At 34.0% G+C, this 17,562-nt stretch overlaps 1 protein-coding gene across 2 annotated transcripts in view; it reads right to left on the bottom strand.

Annotated features, from left to right (window-relative positions):
• Window positions 1–17,562, bottom strand: part of LOC120080503 (protein SWEETIE) — a 74,867-nt gene continuing 57,305 nt past the window's right edge. The window contains exons 31-48 of one of the 2 annotated variants that reach the window (XM_039035175.1): window positions 14,058–14,151; window positions 13,505–13,731; window positions 11,188–11,332; window positions 11,034–11,102; window positions 10,665–10,721; window positions 10,388–10,474; window positions 10,189–10,317; window positions 9,509–9,712; window positions 8,964–9,416; window positions 7,956–8,021; window positions 7,031–7,128; window positions 6,835–6,934; window positions 6,499–6,637; window positions 5,231–5,538; window positions 5,009–5,143; window positions 3,550–3,714; window positions 3,340–3,465; window positions 1–945 (exon numbers count right to left, since the gene is read on the bottom strand). In XM_039035175.1, coding sequence (XP_038891103.1) covers window positions 184–945; window positions 3,340–3,465; window positions 3,550–3,714; window positions 5,009–5,143; window positions 5,231–5,538; window positions 6,499–6,637; window positions 6,835–6,934; window positions 7,031–7,128; window positions 7,956–8,021; window positions 8,964–9,416; window positions 9,509–9,712; window positions 10,189–10,317; window positions 10,388–10,474; window positions 10,665–10,721; window positions 11,034–11,102; window positions 11,188–11,332; window positions 13,505–13,731; window positions 14,058–14,151 — 3,364 coding nt within the window. In that variant the 3' untranslated portion in view covers window positions 1–183. Of the gene's footprint in view, window positions 946–3,339; window positions 3,466–3,549; window positions 3,715–5,008; window positions 5,197–5,230; window positions 5,539–6,498; window positions 6,638–6,834; window positions 6,935–7,030; window positions 7,129–7,955; window positions 8,022–8,963; window positions 9,417–9,508; window positions 9,713–10,188; window positions 10,318–10,387; window positions 10,475–10,664; window positions 10,722–11,033; window positions 11,103–11,187; window positions 11,333–13,504; window positions 13,732–14,057; window positions 14,152–17,562 lie in introns of those variants that run through there. The other variant, XM_039035176.1, reaches the window with a different exon arrangement.

Here is a 17,562-nt window from a genome sequence, read left to right as displayed (position 1 = left end):
AAAATAAAATAAGGCAACTAAATTCTCAATGTACCAATGTTGTCATGTCCCCTGTTACAAAATTTAGCCAACACATAAAATAATAAATAATAAATAAGAAAAACCTTAATATTTAACCTACAATCATAATGGCAATACAATTCTATTGTAAACCTGAAAATTGGATCAACTATAACAATGTTTCTATATTGGTAATCGTAAACTGTCATTTCTCTGTTCATTCTCAACGCTCGAAATTTTAACCACGGTATCGTTTTCATCACCTTCTTTGTATACTCTGACACGATCATTATCTGCTTCATCATCGCGTATCTCACGGTCTGAAGGCATCGGGGTTTCGTTTTCTGGGCTTTCACCAACTGGTTTGTGAACCCCGAACAAGCTGACTATAGCAGAAGCTTGGCTTAGTTCTTTTCCTGGCAAAGCTTCATTCTCTGTGCCATGTTCCTGATTGAGAACAATATCAACATTTCCACTTTCTCGATCACTGACTCCTTGCGATCCACTCCGATCGCTGATTAGATCTCCGTCTGAAGATCTCTGACCTGATGAAGATATAGACAGCGATACCTCTTCACTGGTTTCTTCATGTTCCACATTCTCAATCTTCGATTCATCAATTGGAAGAGGAGTGGAGTCTTCCATGCTAACACCAAGACTACTACTTCCAAGAACTTCCTCAGTTTCATGAGATTCTGTGACGTTATCGGTTATCACTTCTCGTGTGGAAGCAGGAAAAGACTGGAAAGTATCCCAGTCATCCTCATCTTCATCCTCTTCGCCGACAGTCGCAGGATTGTTTTCAATGCTGGACTCAGCCGTGTGCGGGGAGGAATCTTTTTCTCTATTCACCTCTATCGCGGGTGCTTTTATCTCTAGCATTGGTTTTGGGAGATTCTTCTCAGTTGGATGTTGATCCTGTGTGACAGAAGCACGAATAACCCCCTGAAACCATAAAATTATTACTTTGTTAGTCAAATTAGTATTGCTACAAAATTGCCAACTGGATGAAATCTGCCTCACATTAAATATTTAAATATGGTGAAACGTTTGTTCCAATACTTAAAGTGCATTGATCAAGTTCAAATCTTTGGAAGTATAGGAAAATATGCACCTCATTCATAAATGAAATTTGTGGATACCATAATTGAGGAAGCAGAATAATCCAACTGATATTTAGACTACCCTTTCAGAAAAGGCCAACAGTGCATATTTTGATAGTGAAACTTGAGATGAGATTTAAACCCGATGTTATTCCATTTTTATTTATATCTATGAATGTTCAAGTCAACTTGTGTGCACCTCAACTAATTTCACGAGACAATCTCTTACCCTTGATGTAAGAAAAATTTGAGGGTTAATTGGGCAATTAGGCAATATTCTATATTAATTTCTCTTTTTACCCCCACTTGTAATAAAACTCTATAAACAGGAGTCTTTCCCCTCTTGTATGAAACACTTTATCATTCTAATAAAAGATCCACAATCTCGATTCTTGGAGGATTATTCCTTGAGGCTACTTAGGCTACATCAATTTAGTATCAGAGCATCCGTCTAGGCCAATGTTGACTACCACCGGTAGAAGTTTGAAAAATTCTTGGTGACACTGATCACAAGAGGGAGCTTTGTGAGTTGTACTCATTACCGAACAACCTACATCTAATTAGGGGGAACTCTTGAAATTCCAAATAAGAAAGAAGATATTAAAGATTTATCAAGATTTTGCAAGAACGGACTATTATCAATCAAAGAAAAAATTCAGTCATTGGTATAGGCAAGAAAATCAATTTTACTTCCAAAAACAACGCCGGAATTCTGACTCAAGTGATTCAGAAGAAAAATTTCGACATACTAATTTTGCCCATGCTCGATTTTCTCAAAGAACCGACCGATCATTAACCACATTGGATATTTGATTCTAGTGATTCTAGTGACTTTGATGATGTTTCAAGGCAGTTTGGGACAGAATAAAAAGACGACAATATCCAAAAAAGGGCTCAACAATCCAATCAAACCCCTTTTTCAAGAAATCAACGTAAAGATTGGAAGTTAGATGAATTAAAGAATCATCAAGAATGGATTTTTACATCCCAAGAAAAACGTTCGAGACTCAAAATTACTCTTTTGATTATGAAATACGATCAAGAAAGGTTGATTCAAGAAAATCAATGGATGAGTCCTATACCCACTATGAGATTGAAACATGTTCAAGAATCCAACAAAATGACTACTTTGATCCCATAGTATTGTAGGAAATAAAGAAAACAACAAAAGATATCCAACGTCCATTGGGGAAAATGACTCAACATATTGATCAACTATCAATTTACTTGCAAGAGTTCAATAACGAATTGATTTCATATACCGAAGAAAAAACAAATGACTCACGGTTGGAAAATTTTCAAATAAAAAAACTTAGAGATAAAATTGAAGAAAAACAAGAATTTCAAGATGTCGATTTGGAAATAGTAGCAAGTGAAGAAGAAAAATCTAACGAAGAAGATGAAAAAGAAGTATCGAACACCGAGCAAGAATTGAACAAGAACGACACATTGATTGCGGTGGAAATGGATCACCAAACTGTCAAAGAACTTGAATCAAATGATAAAAAAGAAGTGATTCTTGAACGATCCTCTTTGGAAGGTAGTTTTTTAATGATTGGTCATTTGAATACAGTTTTGAATGAGCTTGAAGGAAACATGTTTTTTTAGTTTATGGCCGATGGAGAAGTTCATTTGCTGGTGGCAATATTGGATTTTTTGTCTCGAATTAATCCCTTTGATCATAAAATCTTTGTTCAAAATGTAGGAGGTTGGTTTGGTCATACTCTGTTGAACAAGTTTATTTCATTATTTGTTTGCTTCATAAATTTATTCTTTTTAAAATTCGAGGACAAGTTTTCTTTTTGGAGAGGTAGAATGATGTAAGAAGAACAGGGGTTAATTGGATAATTAGGCAATATTGTATGTTAATTTCCCTTTTTACCCCATTTGTAATAAAATTCTATAAATAGGAGTCTTCCCCTCTGGTATAAAACACTTTATCATTCTAATAAAAGATCCACAATCTTGATTCTTGGAGGATTATTCCTTGAGGCTACTTAGGCTACATCAATCCTACTATATTTGGTTGCCAAAGAAATTTGTAGGACATTAAAACTTAGGTAAGTGGCCACCATAGTTTGAACATGTTCTCTCTAAGTTCTTTATTAGTTTTTATGGCACCTTATTTGACCACTAGGCCAACCAAACATGCCCTTTTTTTTTTGGCTCATAATTACACTTTATAAATGCGTCCATACAAAAAAGATATGTGTACGAGGAAAAACTCAGACATTACTTGTAGTTGTTGCCGATGCATCACTGGCATTGACAAAATGACATCCTTGAAAATAACGGCAGAGGCAGGTATCTGAGCAAGATGAGAAACAAGTTTTATTGATGTACTTTTCAATTCTTCAAGCTCCTGTCATTAAGTAAATTTAATGAATAAGAGAGGAAAGAATCTTTAAGCTAGAGCTTCAGACTTGGTTGGGTTCAGTTTGCTTACCCTGGGATTAGAGCCTGAAGATGCAGAGAAAACCATGACTATGGCTTCTAAAAGCAGATTCATAAAAGTTTTCTGGCATTCACCGACTTTGGATACTGTTTGTAGAAACACTAAGAATCTCAAGCACTCAACTGCGATCGCTATTGATTCTTTAGTTATTGGTTTCTGCTAAGTACGGAAACGAAAGAGCTCACATCAATGAATGTGGGATCTATTCAATTATGAAAGATAAAACGATACTAGAAAAGACACACAGTAAGAATAAATTTTAATGCAAAATACGTTGTAGTTTAAATATTGAACTTTCACCCTTTTAAATACTCTGATATGAATCTTAAACTGGCAAGTTTAAATATTGAACTTTCACCCTTTTTGTTATGTATACCAGAAAATCACAAATTTAGATTTCTATCACACCTCAAGTGATAATGAACCCAAAAATAAAATAGCAGTAACATTATGAAATGAAAAATACGCATATATTATGTACTATTGGTTTTTTAAACTCCAAATGCTATATCTGGTGCAACTCTTAAAATGCTGAAGATTTAGGGGAAGTACTGAACGTTCTTTCTGAGTTTTCATGAAGGTTTTTTTTTTCCCTACTGAACAAGGAGATCTTCTTTGCCTAACATCACTAGTTTCCTTTTCCTTTATAGAACAAAAATCATAAACTAGTAACCAATCAACACAATTTATTTTTGGGTAATTTACATTAAGCAGTTAAGCATTCAAATATGAACTTAGAGGGCAATTAAATTAAAGATTAATATACATATATAGCCCTTCAACTTTTAGTTTTGTGTCTAGTAGATCCTTGAACTTTAAAAAATATTTAAGAGGTCCCTAAACTTTCAATGTAACGAACAAATCCTTATCATATTCAACATTTTTTAAAACCAACTGATCTATTGGACACAAATTTAAAAGTTTAGGGATCTATTAAATAAAAATTCTAAGTCCTAAGACCTATTAGACACAAATCTAAAAGTTCAAGGACTAAACTTGTAATTAACCTTAATTAAGGTAAAAAAGATGAACATTGTCATAAAACCAAGGGCAAAATGCACTTTTGGTCCCTCCGGTTTGAGATTGGTGTCTATTTGGTCTATGAGGTTTCAAAAGAGACTCTTTAGTCTCTAAGATTTAGAAAATGCTTTAAATGGTCCCTAAGTTAATTTAACAGTTAGTTGACTAATAAAAAGGTAACATAACTTAGTTGGCAAACTTTAAATGAGGTGCAATTTTTACTAATTTTATATTCTTTTTCTAGATGAGGTAAAAGTTAGAAGGGAAAAATGTCTAACGTAATTAAAATGTCATCAGTTGATGCACTATAATTGTGAGGCTTACTTTTAACTTTAAATTTGGAATCCTAATTCTTGGATGGAAATTTAAGTTTAAGTTCATCATAGACACAACGTTAGAAATAAAAAATATTAAGAGTGAAGTAAATTACCTTCAACATCGTATCGATTGTTGTCAAAACATCTCCAATGAGTTCCCCAACAAAGAACAGAAGGAAAGCTTTTTCTTCATTATTTGTGTATTTTTGGGTCATGCCTTTTAGTACTTGCAATCCAATTGCTTGAACCTGAGGAACAGAAGCTTCCATCATCCAATTTTCTTCCGGTGTTATTATTTCAACTGTTGCAAAAAAATCACTTTGGATAATATTTACCTGCAAATCTGAATCATGAAGTACGTTTCCGATGCATTCAGTTCCATATTTGAAAACAGAAAAACATACTTTCTCAACCTCAGCATCTGCTTGAAGACACCCAGCAAGATAAACGAGCTTTCCCAGTGAAATAATTTGCTCTAGAGAAAAAGCAAGCTTTACTAGCAGTAGTCTCTGGAGCTTGGAACTTTTGTTCTTAACCATATGAATTCCCTCAATACAATTGTTACATGAATCCACAACCAAATTCATACAAGTTCCAAGAAGTTTTTTAGAACAGAGACTATCCTCACCAAGCTTTGTTCCATCTGCAACAAGATTAGTTTTACATTTAAACAAACCGTTTCATAAGTATTCTCCAATTCAAGTTGAGTCTTTATGAGGTAAAATCTAAGAACAAAGTTTAATCTTAAAAACAAAAAAAAAAAGGCATTAGAAGCAAGAGGAAAACAGGCACATAATTGTCGATTCAACCAGGTACTTGCTGAAAAAATCCTCAGTACATGCAAAAGATAAAGAACGTAATATAATTTAAGAAAAGATAAGAATACCTAAAGGAAGCCTATCCCTTTAAAGTAAGAGATAGAATCACCACAAAGTCAGAGAGTTCACTGAGCCTATCTTTATTTATCAACAAGGAAAGTGAACACCTAGGAAAAGATTAGAGAGCTTCCACTCTTCCAGCGTCAACTCTCTTTATGATACTTGCATTCATTTTATACTAATATCGAGTTTGGGATGCATGTTAGAAAGAATACTTATAAGTGTGTAAACACTTCTGGAAGAAAATTAATTCAGGATTTTATCTGTTTATAGTATTTCTCAAACTATTGAAAATTTTAAATAGTGCATTTGATTGATTACCGCTCTTTAAAATTTTAACCAAACGCTACCCTTTCTTAGTAATTACTTTTGGTCAAGCCTAAGCACTTGAAATGACATGCCAAAGACACTCGAACAAACAAACTCATGCCTTCTTGCGTATGTCACATGGATTGTTAAGTCCCTCCCCATTAGCACTTTCTTACTGATAAGTGCATTGCATGTACTACTGGTGTCTTATATGAGATTCTACAATGTTTTCCAATTGAATATTTTTAATAGGACATCTGAAATATGGAACGTTTCTACAACAAACAACAATATTTTCCAACGATAACTACAAAATTACTACATAAAGGAAAAAGGACGCAACTCATTTGTACCTAAGTTGGACATAGAAATACGTCAATAACCTTTACAATCAGTTACAACTGCCAAAAGATTACCTTGGATAAGTTTCTCTAGTATATGGCCAAAGGACCTAATAAAATCATTTACTTTAGATAAGCAGAATTCAGTTGACGTGTGCCTAAAGTATTTGAGTCCAACTGAGAAAAAGGCCAGCAGCAAAGATGGTATTTGTTTCTGCATGCCAAAAGAAAAACGCAGTTCAAGCAAAGTAACCGATAATATTGTAAACTTCTTAAAGATTATGATATCCTAATTGAATATATTCCTTAAATAAAGCAACTTATTTCCGAAAATATAAATTAAATAAAGATTTGATCAGAGAAATGTAATATTCAATGAATAGCTTCTACACCACACATCGACTTACCCACCTTAAATTCAAAGCGCTCCATGAGTACCTTAACTGTAATAAATAATGATGATATCAAATCCTCCCAATTTGGATGATGATCTAGCTGTCTAGAGTTCATACTGGACAACAAGAGGATGAAACATATCATCAGTCTGGCAGCACAGACAAATCTATTTACATTTTAAAAAGCGTTATTATGTACTATTTCATATCACCTCTGATACATTCGAAAAAGGAAAGCCAGACATAATTCCAATGCCAGATAAGCAAAATCTTCATTTTGAAGAAAACTTTCTGGGCAGTTCTGAACCATCTGATTGAAAAAAGCCACAAAAAAAATTGGCATGAATTGTCCAGATATTCTGAAAAGATCATGTGTTTTTGGATTAAGAAGTAACAACCTTAAAGTCGACATTACTACCCTAACCCTTAATCACAGCATTTTAAAGACGGCATTACTAATGCTTACAATTCACAAACATACATTAAGGACTCTTATTGTTCATTAACAACCTTTCAAGAAATAATTTAACAGGTTTGCATGATAAAAATTGACTAGGGAGAAGATATAGTGAGCACAATGCACATATAGCATTTACATACTGGTTTTATTAAATGAATTTCAACCGTCCTGGACTTAGTTATTTTACTAAATTTTAAAAATATTACTCATCGGGTAAACTATAGCTCTGAGCTGGACAGGCAATAATCGGTTAAAATTAGGAAAGAACCCCAAAAATTTTCATTCAAATGATTTTGTAAACTATTGGGACCCAAAAAATCTTTACATCAACACTTCAAAATTTTAAAAATCACTTGGTTTTTTTTGGCACAGTTTTCTTTGTTAAACAAATATAATTTAGGTTTTAATGTTTCTCCAAAATCTTTTGGCTTCTTAGAATGTCAGTCAACTACAATTTTCATAATATTTGAAGTTGGTATTATCAAATTCATATATCATCAGTTAAATGTATTAGGAAATTGAAATTCTATTTCTAAATCAGATATGCCCTTAAAGCTTTCCTATTGAGTATTAATGCATAGTCTTAAATTTCCACATCAGTCAGTGCTGCTCATGCGTACAATTTTAGAGTTTAGAATTTAAAACTGACGTACTTGGAAAAGCATAATGGTCTTTACCTGGGATAGCACAGACGCTGCGAGAGAATTCCAAGAGATATCCAAGAACGTGTAATATGAGAAAACCTACATAAGATAATCAGTAGCATGTGATAAGAAAATCGATTCATAATCATAAAAGAATCTCATAAGGAGCTAAAGAATCTTAGTAAGAAAAATGAAAATCAACATGTAATCAACAGCACAGGACAAGAAAATCAATTATAGAAGTAGCATCATCTAGTAAATACCCTAAAGTGAAATCCCCGTTCATCATTGTTTAAATAAATTAAAGAACAGTTGAGAGCACAATGATTGCTACTTCATGCCCAATGATCAAAGCATCTCATATGTACAGGGAAAAAAGAAGAAAAACAGCATAGCTAACATTCAAAATACAAAGGAGACAAACAGATGCAGTACGTACTATCAGCTTAGAATTTGAGAATTTTGTAATTACGGAATAGGAATCTCTGATTAAGAAGAGAAATCATCCAAAATTCATAATCCTAGTCAGCCATAAAACTCAGTGGTGATTTTAAAGCATGCAAAACTTAACCACCACCTTGTAAGGTCACAGAGTTTCCACGATTCCACATATTTCTCAGGTTCAACGCAATTATACTTGCATCTATGAAGTAGATGCAAATAAAAGAGAATTGATATTCATTGGTTTACAATTTAATGTTAAATGAAACCATAGCCGCGCATGTTTAGGAGTGATTCAAAAATGGTTAAAATTAATGTTGTTATTTTCGACATAACTATGAAACATGTTTTTAATCCTTCAAAACTAATTATGATGATATGGAAATTGATTTTAAAAGTGTAAATTTTAATATTAAATTAATTTTGAGTGATTAAAAGTGTGATTTTAAAAAAGACAAAAGTGATTTTGACAATTTTAAAATCACTTCCAAACATGCACTTAGATATTTATAAACAAGCCCCAGAAATTAAATGATATTTCTAGAAATTTAGGATCATTGATCTTATTAGAGGGATAAAAGGAATAAGTATAAAATGCACCTGAAGAAGTTCTATGCAGATATCAACGGTAAGAAATCCTGCACTAAAGAACTTTACAGTTGACAAAGATTGGAGCACTGGTAGTACAATTTCATAGAGTTTTAGTTCTATAGAATTAGTAGTTTCCTTTGGAGAGTCCTCAACCACATTTGCTGTAGTAGAAGATGATGATATGTTTTGTTTGCCAGGATGATGACGGCCACAAAACAAAGAAAAAAGAGCAAAGCTCCACAGAAATCGATATTCATTAGATTCCAGTTCAACCATGCTATATCCAGATAAAAAGTTGTTTTCCAATGCATTATTAATAGACGAACTTGCAATCCCACCAAAGTTCACTGGAATTGCATCCAGTGCAATGGCCTGCAAAATAACTGGCCAAGATTCTTCTAATGAAGATTGTAACTTTGATATAACCAGAGATGATTGAATTCCATCGAGAAATGGATTCCACTGCAAGAAATTTGAACAAAAGATGAGATAGGAGAAAAGAAACAAAAAAGAATAACAGCAAATAGTAAATTAGTTAATATCATATTCCTTACTTTTTTCTTGGGATGCAAGAATAAGCAGGTATGGCAGTAATCCATTAGAACCCCAATCCAGTGCTTTCCCAATATAGTCGAAGTTTTTGAAAACCATGGTAACAGGGCTAGATACTCGTGTGGAACTTCACTCTGTTGTCTTCTCAAAAGTGCATACGTGTAACATTTGAGAGAGGCGTGTGCAGCCAGAAGTCTAACCTTGATCTATATTTCATAGTTCATAGATTCTTAGTAACAAATATTATAGTTTTGACCTTTGTACTTTTAGTTAAGTAACAATTTAGTCCCTAAATTTTATATAACAATTTAGTTCTAGTACTTTTAAATTTGGAACTATTTGGATATGTAACAATTTATTCTCAACTGTTAAAAATCTCATCTAGTCTCTAATTAATATATCGATCTATATATGCAAGAAAGATCATTTAATTTTAACAACATTTTTCATGATAATAACTAAATCAAGAAAATGTTTATTTTAATTTGAATATAGTACCCTGACTAAATTGTAACAAATTTGACGTTACAGGGACTAAAAATTATTACAAACAAAATTTCAGGGACCAGATCATCACTTTAATGAACGTATAGGGACCAATAATGTTTTTAACCAATATTATATAAGAAGGGAGTTCTTGCTATGTTCAGAGGGAAAGAAAGCAAAGAACAAAGGAATATACCTTGCATGAGACCCATTCAGCAAAAGAAGGATAATAGAGCTCCTTGAAGTCATTCAATAGCCGTGATATCAATGAAAAGATGCGCTTAACAGCAACTTGATCACCATCAATTATTCCACTCGTGAGGATCTACACATGTATGAGAGCCTGTTAACTCGACATAAAGTTTTGAATAAGATGAAGATGTAAATGTTCTAACCTTAGTGGCCAGCATTAGTCCTGCCTCCAAAAGAATAGGGCCAGAGGATGTATCTAAGGCAGAGCGAACTGCAGATACTAATTGGGCCTATAATTCAAAATTGGAAACAAAACTTCAGATGATCAATGAATAACCAACCACATCATACAAAATCATTCGTTAATGGTTTATGACAATGATAGACAGCATCAAATGCTAATTTGAAATGGGCTAAATATATGTGTGCATGCACGCATGTGTATAGAGAGAGAGAAAAGACAAACAGATAGGGAAACACCTGATATTGCTCCAATAGAAGGTGATCCGGAAGCTCAGGATCGGCTATGTGTTGAAACTGCATTCACAAAACACAAGATATACAACACTCTCAAAACAAGAAATCACAAGGAATTAATAAATTTCATTGGCCCGAGAAATACATGTGTGCATATGCATGTGGCTTCATTGCGTTAGGGAACTAAATATTCTTTTACGACAATGGTTATTAGAAAACCATTCAAGGGGGGAAAAAACAAATAATCTGTTTGCATGCAACATGCATTATCATGCAAAGTGTCGTTTTTCATTTTGATATGAAATTAAATTTTGCATAAAAAAGAAAAGAGAGATAAATAGAGTACATTTGACATGTAAAGTTGTAATGTACCTTATCAATAATCAAACTTAGGAGTCCAACGCCAATTGGCTTCATACTTTCAAATTGAATTGTGCTAATCTATAACCAAGAAATCAACTATGAGACTTACTTGAGACAAAATCTAATTAACAGAATCATATATACGTAACCTCATATTTAGCACCTGATAAGCAAGTGAAATAAGCTCTTGCACATGAAGGACTAGCCAATCACCAGAGGTGGGCCCGTTAGCCAATTGATTCCTTGCTAAATAAAGGTGAAAATGAGCTGCATTCATTCCAACCGCATCAGGTAGATGACTCAGACACCTGTAAAACAATTAAATTTTGGTTTTAATTTGAGGGGAAAAAAAAGGGAAAAAAAAAAAAAGAAAGAAAGAAAGAAAAGACAAGAAAAGAAAAAAAGAAAGAAAGAAGAAGAAGAAGAAGAAGAAGCAATTTGTAGTAACCAATGGTTATAGTTTTAGCGTGGATCACTAACTGAAGAAATGCCCTGTGGCAAGTGATGTAATTAGTCTCCTATTAAAAAATTTATTAAAAAAAAAAAAAGAAACTAAGATGTATTAATCACAAAAAGCACAACCTAGGGGGAAAGGCGCGAGGAGCCTCCCTCCCAAAAAAAAACGATAACACAGCCTCCCAATTTTTGGAGGATTTGAGACGAACAATAGCTGCAAAAAAAATAAAAATAAAAATAAAAATCCTTGTCTGAGACTCCACATCAAGGATAACTTGCACGAGGTTACAAAAACCAAAACAAAGGACTTATCTCCGAAGGTCCTGTTTTGTTCTTCCCAAAGCTCCCACAGTAAGTGATGTAATTATTCTCAGTGAAAATATATTTAAAATTTCTAAAAGAATCAATGAAGCATAGGTGAAAGAGCATATGCACATACATCAAAACAAATAAATTCTCCTTTCATTTCATTTTAATCCTGAAGATATCCATTCTGTGTAAATTCACTAATTTCCGAAAGTGTCATATCTTCAACATGATCCACAAGTTTGAAGATATTAACCGGTGCCATAGGCACTTTGACAGCAAAAGAGATAAAAGAAGAATTCCATAGTAAGATTTGAAACAATAATAAGTAATATTTGAAAAAGTGAAAGGCTAAGAAGAATATCTGCTCCATTCATGCCAACTTTACAAATCATTTCAATCTTTAAATTGCCAATGGAGACTTCATCAAATTATGAAAAGATAATTGGTGCAAGGAGTTTACTTAGGATGACATATTAAAGGAGTCAAGAGTTTGAAAAAGACATGAACAAGTTCTAAGAGAACCAAATGCAGCATAACACATCCTTTTGAACAAGAAACAATTTTTTAATTAATTTATGAAAAAGATATAAAAAGCTCAAGGAAATGCACTCCCATTGAGAGAGAAGAACAGAACACCCAGCCAAACTAAAAACACAGAACCAAAAAAGAAAGGGAAAAAAACCCAAAAAACAAAGAACATAGCTCTCCAAGAACAAAAGGACCCAACAAACAAAAAATGAAAGAAGAAAACTCCACAAGGATAGTCAGAGCCACAAAGAGCAAGGCACCATAGCCAACAGCAAAAAGCAGAAAGATCACCAACAAGGCTACAAAAAGGAAACTCCAGAATAAAAACGAAGTAGCATAAAAAAAAACAAGAAGTTGCCAGTAGAACCCTCAGAAAATCAAAACTACATTTTAGGCTTAATCTCTAAAAGAAGTCCCGGATTCTGCACCAAATTGAAATAGATCTTCCTTAGTGAAAGGAGAATGAAAGCATAAGGACGATCTTGGCTTAGGAGACCTAAAGAATCTGAGAATGAAGGATCTATTGAAGGCAGAGGGGCTTCTAGACCATATTGCTTATCATCATTCAAAGAACAAAGACCAACTTAGAAGAAGACAAACATAAATTTACAACTTTACAAAGTTGAGGAATTATTTGATTCAAGAATAGAATGAAAGTGCCCAGTAATGCTGGATGTCTGTTTGGTTCTGCATGTTGCTTCTCTGTAGGCTTGTCCATTATTACTGCATTAACTAATCAGTTACCGAAAATAAGAATGAAAATCATTTCGAAGATATATTAACTAACTCTGCCATTCCACAATTCTACCACAAAGATCGGACACTTTTCCAAATAATTACATCTCAAAAAAATGGCAAATGTTCCAACTGCCTGAGAAACCTTTCCTTTCTCTAAAAATGGGTGGAGGGACAAGTATGTTTTCCAAGAATATCCCCAATACAAAAATGAAAGATTGCTGAAACTAAGAACTTAAATTTACAGAATAGACAAGAGTAAACAAAATAGTGAAGGAAAAATGGCCTCGATCCTTCCAGTGTCGCTTTTAAGGAACGTGCCACTTATCAATAATGCATAAACAAACATTTCTTTTTTTAAAGATCTATAGAAATAAAATACTGATAAGGTTGACTACACTGTGTTCGTCAAAAATTGTAACTGAAGATAGGAAAAAATTTATGGCACATACTCGGCAGCAAAAACTCTGGTTCGATATCTAAGGTGCTTATCCCTCTGAATCATAATATTGGAAGACTCTAGAGCATGTCCTGGTGTTGGAACTCTACTGTGGCCAGAAACCATATTCTCATCATCATCTCCAATGTTCAACTTTAAGTCACTGTCTTGAGCATTTGAAGGATTATTTTCTGAGTTGGATCTATACTCAATATTTCTCCTTGTTGATGTAGCAAGAACCTGAACAATTCAGCAGTTTAAGTCAGGTACATCATATATCGAGAAGTGTTGAAAATATTACATTAATGTAAACTGACTTCAAATCCCAAAGACCACAATACATTTATAACGACAAACATCCAAGAACATGCCAAATTGACCTAAACTTTGTAATCTTTTATCATACTATTATTAAAAGCTTAATAATACAACGGAAAAGGAGAACCCATTATTTGAACAATGGCTCTCACACAAGGATGTAAATAAGTCAAGTACTTCAATCATTTTCCAATAGAAGATGGAAAAAAAAGAACATCACATGAATTTGGGCAAGTAAAAGAACTTACAAGGTTTCGACATATTGTTATCCAGTGAGAGGGGCATGAAGGGCACGATGCATAGAGTAAGCGCATGATTGTGGTCCTCACCATATTTGCAATGCTGCAAAAGTCACATAACAATAGTCAGGAATTGAAGATGTTTGTAACATTTGACAACCATTTTTCCACACTCATATTCTAGATGCAAAAGTCACATAACAATAGTTTCAAAAAAATTGCGTTGGAGTACACAAGATGGTTGATCCCCTGTCATTGGACCCCACATAATCAACATTAACTCCACTCCTTATTTTTAAAAGGAAACGAGTCTCTTCACTGAGATAATGAAATGAGACGATACTAAGTGAATAAAAATACAATAAAGAGACAAATCTAAAGCTAAAGGATCAGTTAGTGTACCCGGACATCTCAACTAGGTTGACACCCCCTTAGCACTCTCATTATATCCAATAAAGTAAAGAACTATCCAAGACCGAGGTTCCAAAAACAACTAGGAATGAATACAAAGCCAAGAACAAAACATTACAAGAGCTTAAAACAATACAGGACAACTACAACTGAGAAAAACCAGCAATAAAAGATTACGATGAGGAAAATGAAGGCCTTCCAATTAAGATTGATGTCTTGGATGGAGAAATCTTCAAAGGCTTTGGAGAGGGAATATCACGAGGAAGCATTAAGCCGAGTTATCTCGAAACGGATCATCCAAGGGGAAGCTTTGTCATGAAAAACATGTTGATTTCTTTCAACCACAGTTCATTGGACCAAATCAACCTTGGTTTTTCTTTAAACTTAGGACCAATCAGCAGCTGCAAAACATTGTCATTGAACTCATTACCAAAACTCCAATCTTGGTTTTTCTTTAAACTCTCCACTTCTAAATCACATTTTTCGATTTCTTTTAGCAAGGCTTCTTGCTCTTTTCTTTTCTCTCAAAATCTGCATTCCAAGACTTCAACGCTGTCTTGATTTTTCTTAGCTTAGAGGAAATAACGAAACCAACCCAGCCTTGTTGAACTTCAATATTCAATGCTCTTTCAATTACTTGGCAGCTTTCTTTAATGTCTAGCCAACTGTTGCAAAATCTGAAAGGAAAAGGTCCCCACTCAAAGGAACCAGCTTCAAGCAAAATAGGAAAGTGATCAGAAAGTGTGTGCTTGTCTTGCAATTCTAGTGTTTGCAAATATCTCATTCCAATTATTAGAGAATAAGAACCTATCGAGAAGAGCAAGAGATATCACGTTGCCTTCGCGTGACCACAAAAAACAACCATTGCTAAATAGAATTTCCATTAAATTTACCTCAGCAATGAAATAATTAAATTTTCTCATTCCTCTTGTCAATCTCCCCAAAGGAAAACGTTCCTACATTCTTCTAGTGATGTTGAAATCTCCTCCAATACACCAAGGCCCTTCACAGTAATCCGAGAGAGAATGTAGCTTTGGCCATATAAACTTCCTTTCTCTATAATCAATAGATCCGTAGACATTTGTGATCCAACAGGACTTCTTACATATAGTCAGGCATTTAATGGATATAGAATAACCCCCTTTCAACACTTCAATAACTGAAATTTTACTTTCATCCCACATAGTTAATATTCCTCCAGATTTTCCAAACGCTTCAACAAAGGCCCAACCAATGTCTTTCAAGCTCCATAATTCTCTGATAAAGTTTGCATCAATTGATTCTCTCTTTGTTTCTTGAATTAAGGCCAAATCCGGATTTATTTTCTTTAAGCTTCTTTTCAATGCCAATCTTTTGGAGTCATCTCCTAAACCTCTTGTATTCCATGAAAGAATCTTCATGATAGGACAAAACGAGAATGGAGCTCTTTTACTGGACTTCAACCGAGGATCAATTCACAATCTTCAACCACTGAAACCAGGTTTTGTGGAATTTCCTTATTATCTATAGGTTGAAGGGATGAGGCACCAACACGGCCTATCATTGTCATAACCATAGTGATTCCCTTCCTCTTTGAATTCCTCTGTTTCTGATTTTTCTATTTCTTCACTGCTAGCATAGGCTATTGAGTCTCCATCTGAATCGCATAGACTGTTTTGAACAACGTTTTGTTGGGATTCCGAGGTACCTCGTACAAAAGGCATGCTTGAGCCAGCAATTTTGAAATTGGAATAAAAAAAAGAACAAGATTCAAAAGAAGATTTATCTGATCTGTCTAGGAAGATCCCATGAATTTGGACTTTGATGCAATACTCTTTCAATTACTTGGCAGCTTTCTTTAATCCCATGAATCACACTCTACTTCGTCATCCTTCATAACTTGATTTAATCGGACAGTATCAATTGGATTGGTAAAATCATAAACAAATAAATCTCCTATTACCTTGCTGGATGCGTCAATTGATGAAATATCACCAAAACTCAAGAAAATATTACCCCTCTTTTCATATGTAATTTCTATCGTTGTAGGGATGAAACCACAAAGATTTTCCTTAACTTCAATTTTGGCTTCTAAGACATTAAGAAAATTTAGTGATTTGATAGCAATATTTTCCAATCCACCAAAATAAGCGCCGATTGCTTCAAATATTTGTTTGTTCCAGCAGTCTAATGGAGATTTTTAATTGAGATCCACCCGCTGTAGCCTTTTGAATACCAGGACTCTCGATTACTTCATCCAATGATCCTCGATCCATGTCAACCAATGCGTTCTCTGCAAATATTGGTTGATTATGACATTTGATTGAAAATAAAGTTTCAATATTTCAGTAATTTCTAACCAACTATCAAACTCAAAGAGGCGTGAAACAACCCATAAATTATTAAAATCTGCTTTGAATACTTGTGAATTCTTTATGACCCAATATCGCCTTATGCTCTGTTTATTGGGTACAAAAACAAAGGACTTAATGCTCTATTTATCAGGAGCAAAAATAGAGGTTCTTTTTTCAATATTCTTTTCTTTTTTTTTATTCACCTGTGAGAGTGTTGAAGTGTGGTGATCAAACCTTGTCGTTGTAGGTTCCGTATGATTTTCACTCTTGTTAGAAGACTCATTGATTTGCATCATTGGAGCTTTTCATGAATTCTTTGATATTTCTTTAACATTCTCAAAAATGTGTGCTAGCCGTTCAATAAGTCACCAAAAAGAACATGGATGAAAAATCGACCTCCAGACAAGGGCCAAACTACACAACGCATAATCCAACTTGAAGATTTTCAAAACTTTAACAGCCGCATTGTGCCCGAGCCATCTTTTCCGTTTTTTATGTAAAAACGAGACATTGGTCCTTGTATCAACTCAATGATGCTTTCTACAAACCAGCTTAGTTGAGACTTAGATAAACGTAGGAATTTGTCTGCCTCCATGTCTTCAACAAGGAAGACATCAAATTCTTTCCAAATACAGTAAGGAGTGTCGTTCACCTTGCAATTTATAACTTCCATGTTCGTAGCTCAACGGAATGGAGATGGGTGACGATGGTCAGAGTAATGCACACAATCAAGGAAAGGAGTTTTAGGATGATCGGAGATGGAGGGCAGA

The sequence above is a fragment of the Benincasa hispida genome, chromosome 6, assembly GCF_009727055.1.
Source record: "Benincasa hispida cultivar B227 chromosome 6, ASM972705v1, whole genome shotgun sequence".
In the NCBI taxonomy this organism is placed as follows: Eukaryota; Viridiplantae; Streptophyta; class Magnoliopsida; order Cucurbitales; family Cucurbitaceae; genus Benincasa; species Benincasa hispida.
Note: the sequence above shows the minus strand (reverse complement) of the source record. Positions and strands in the feature narration are given on the sequence as shown.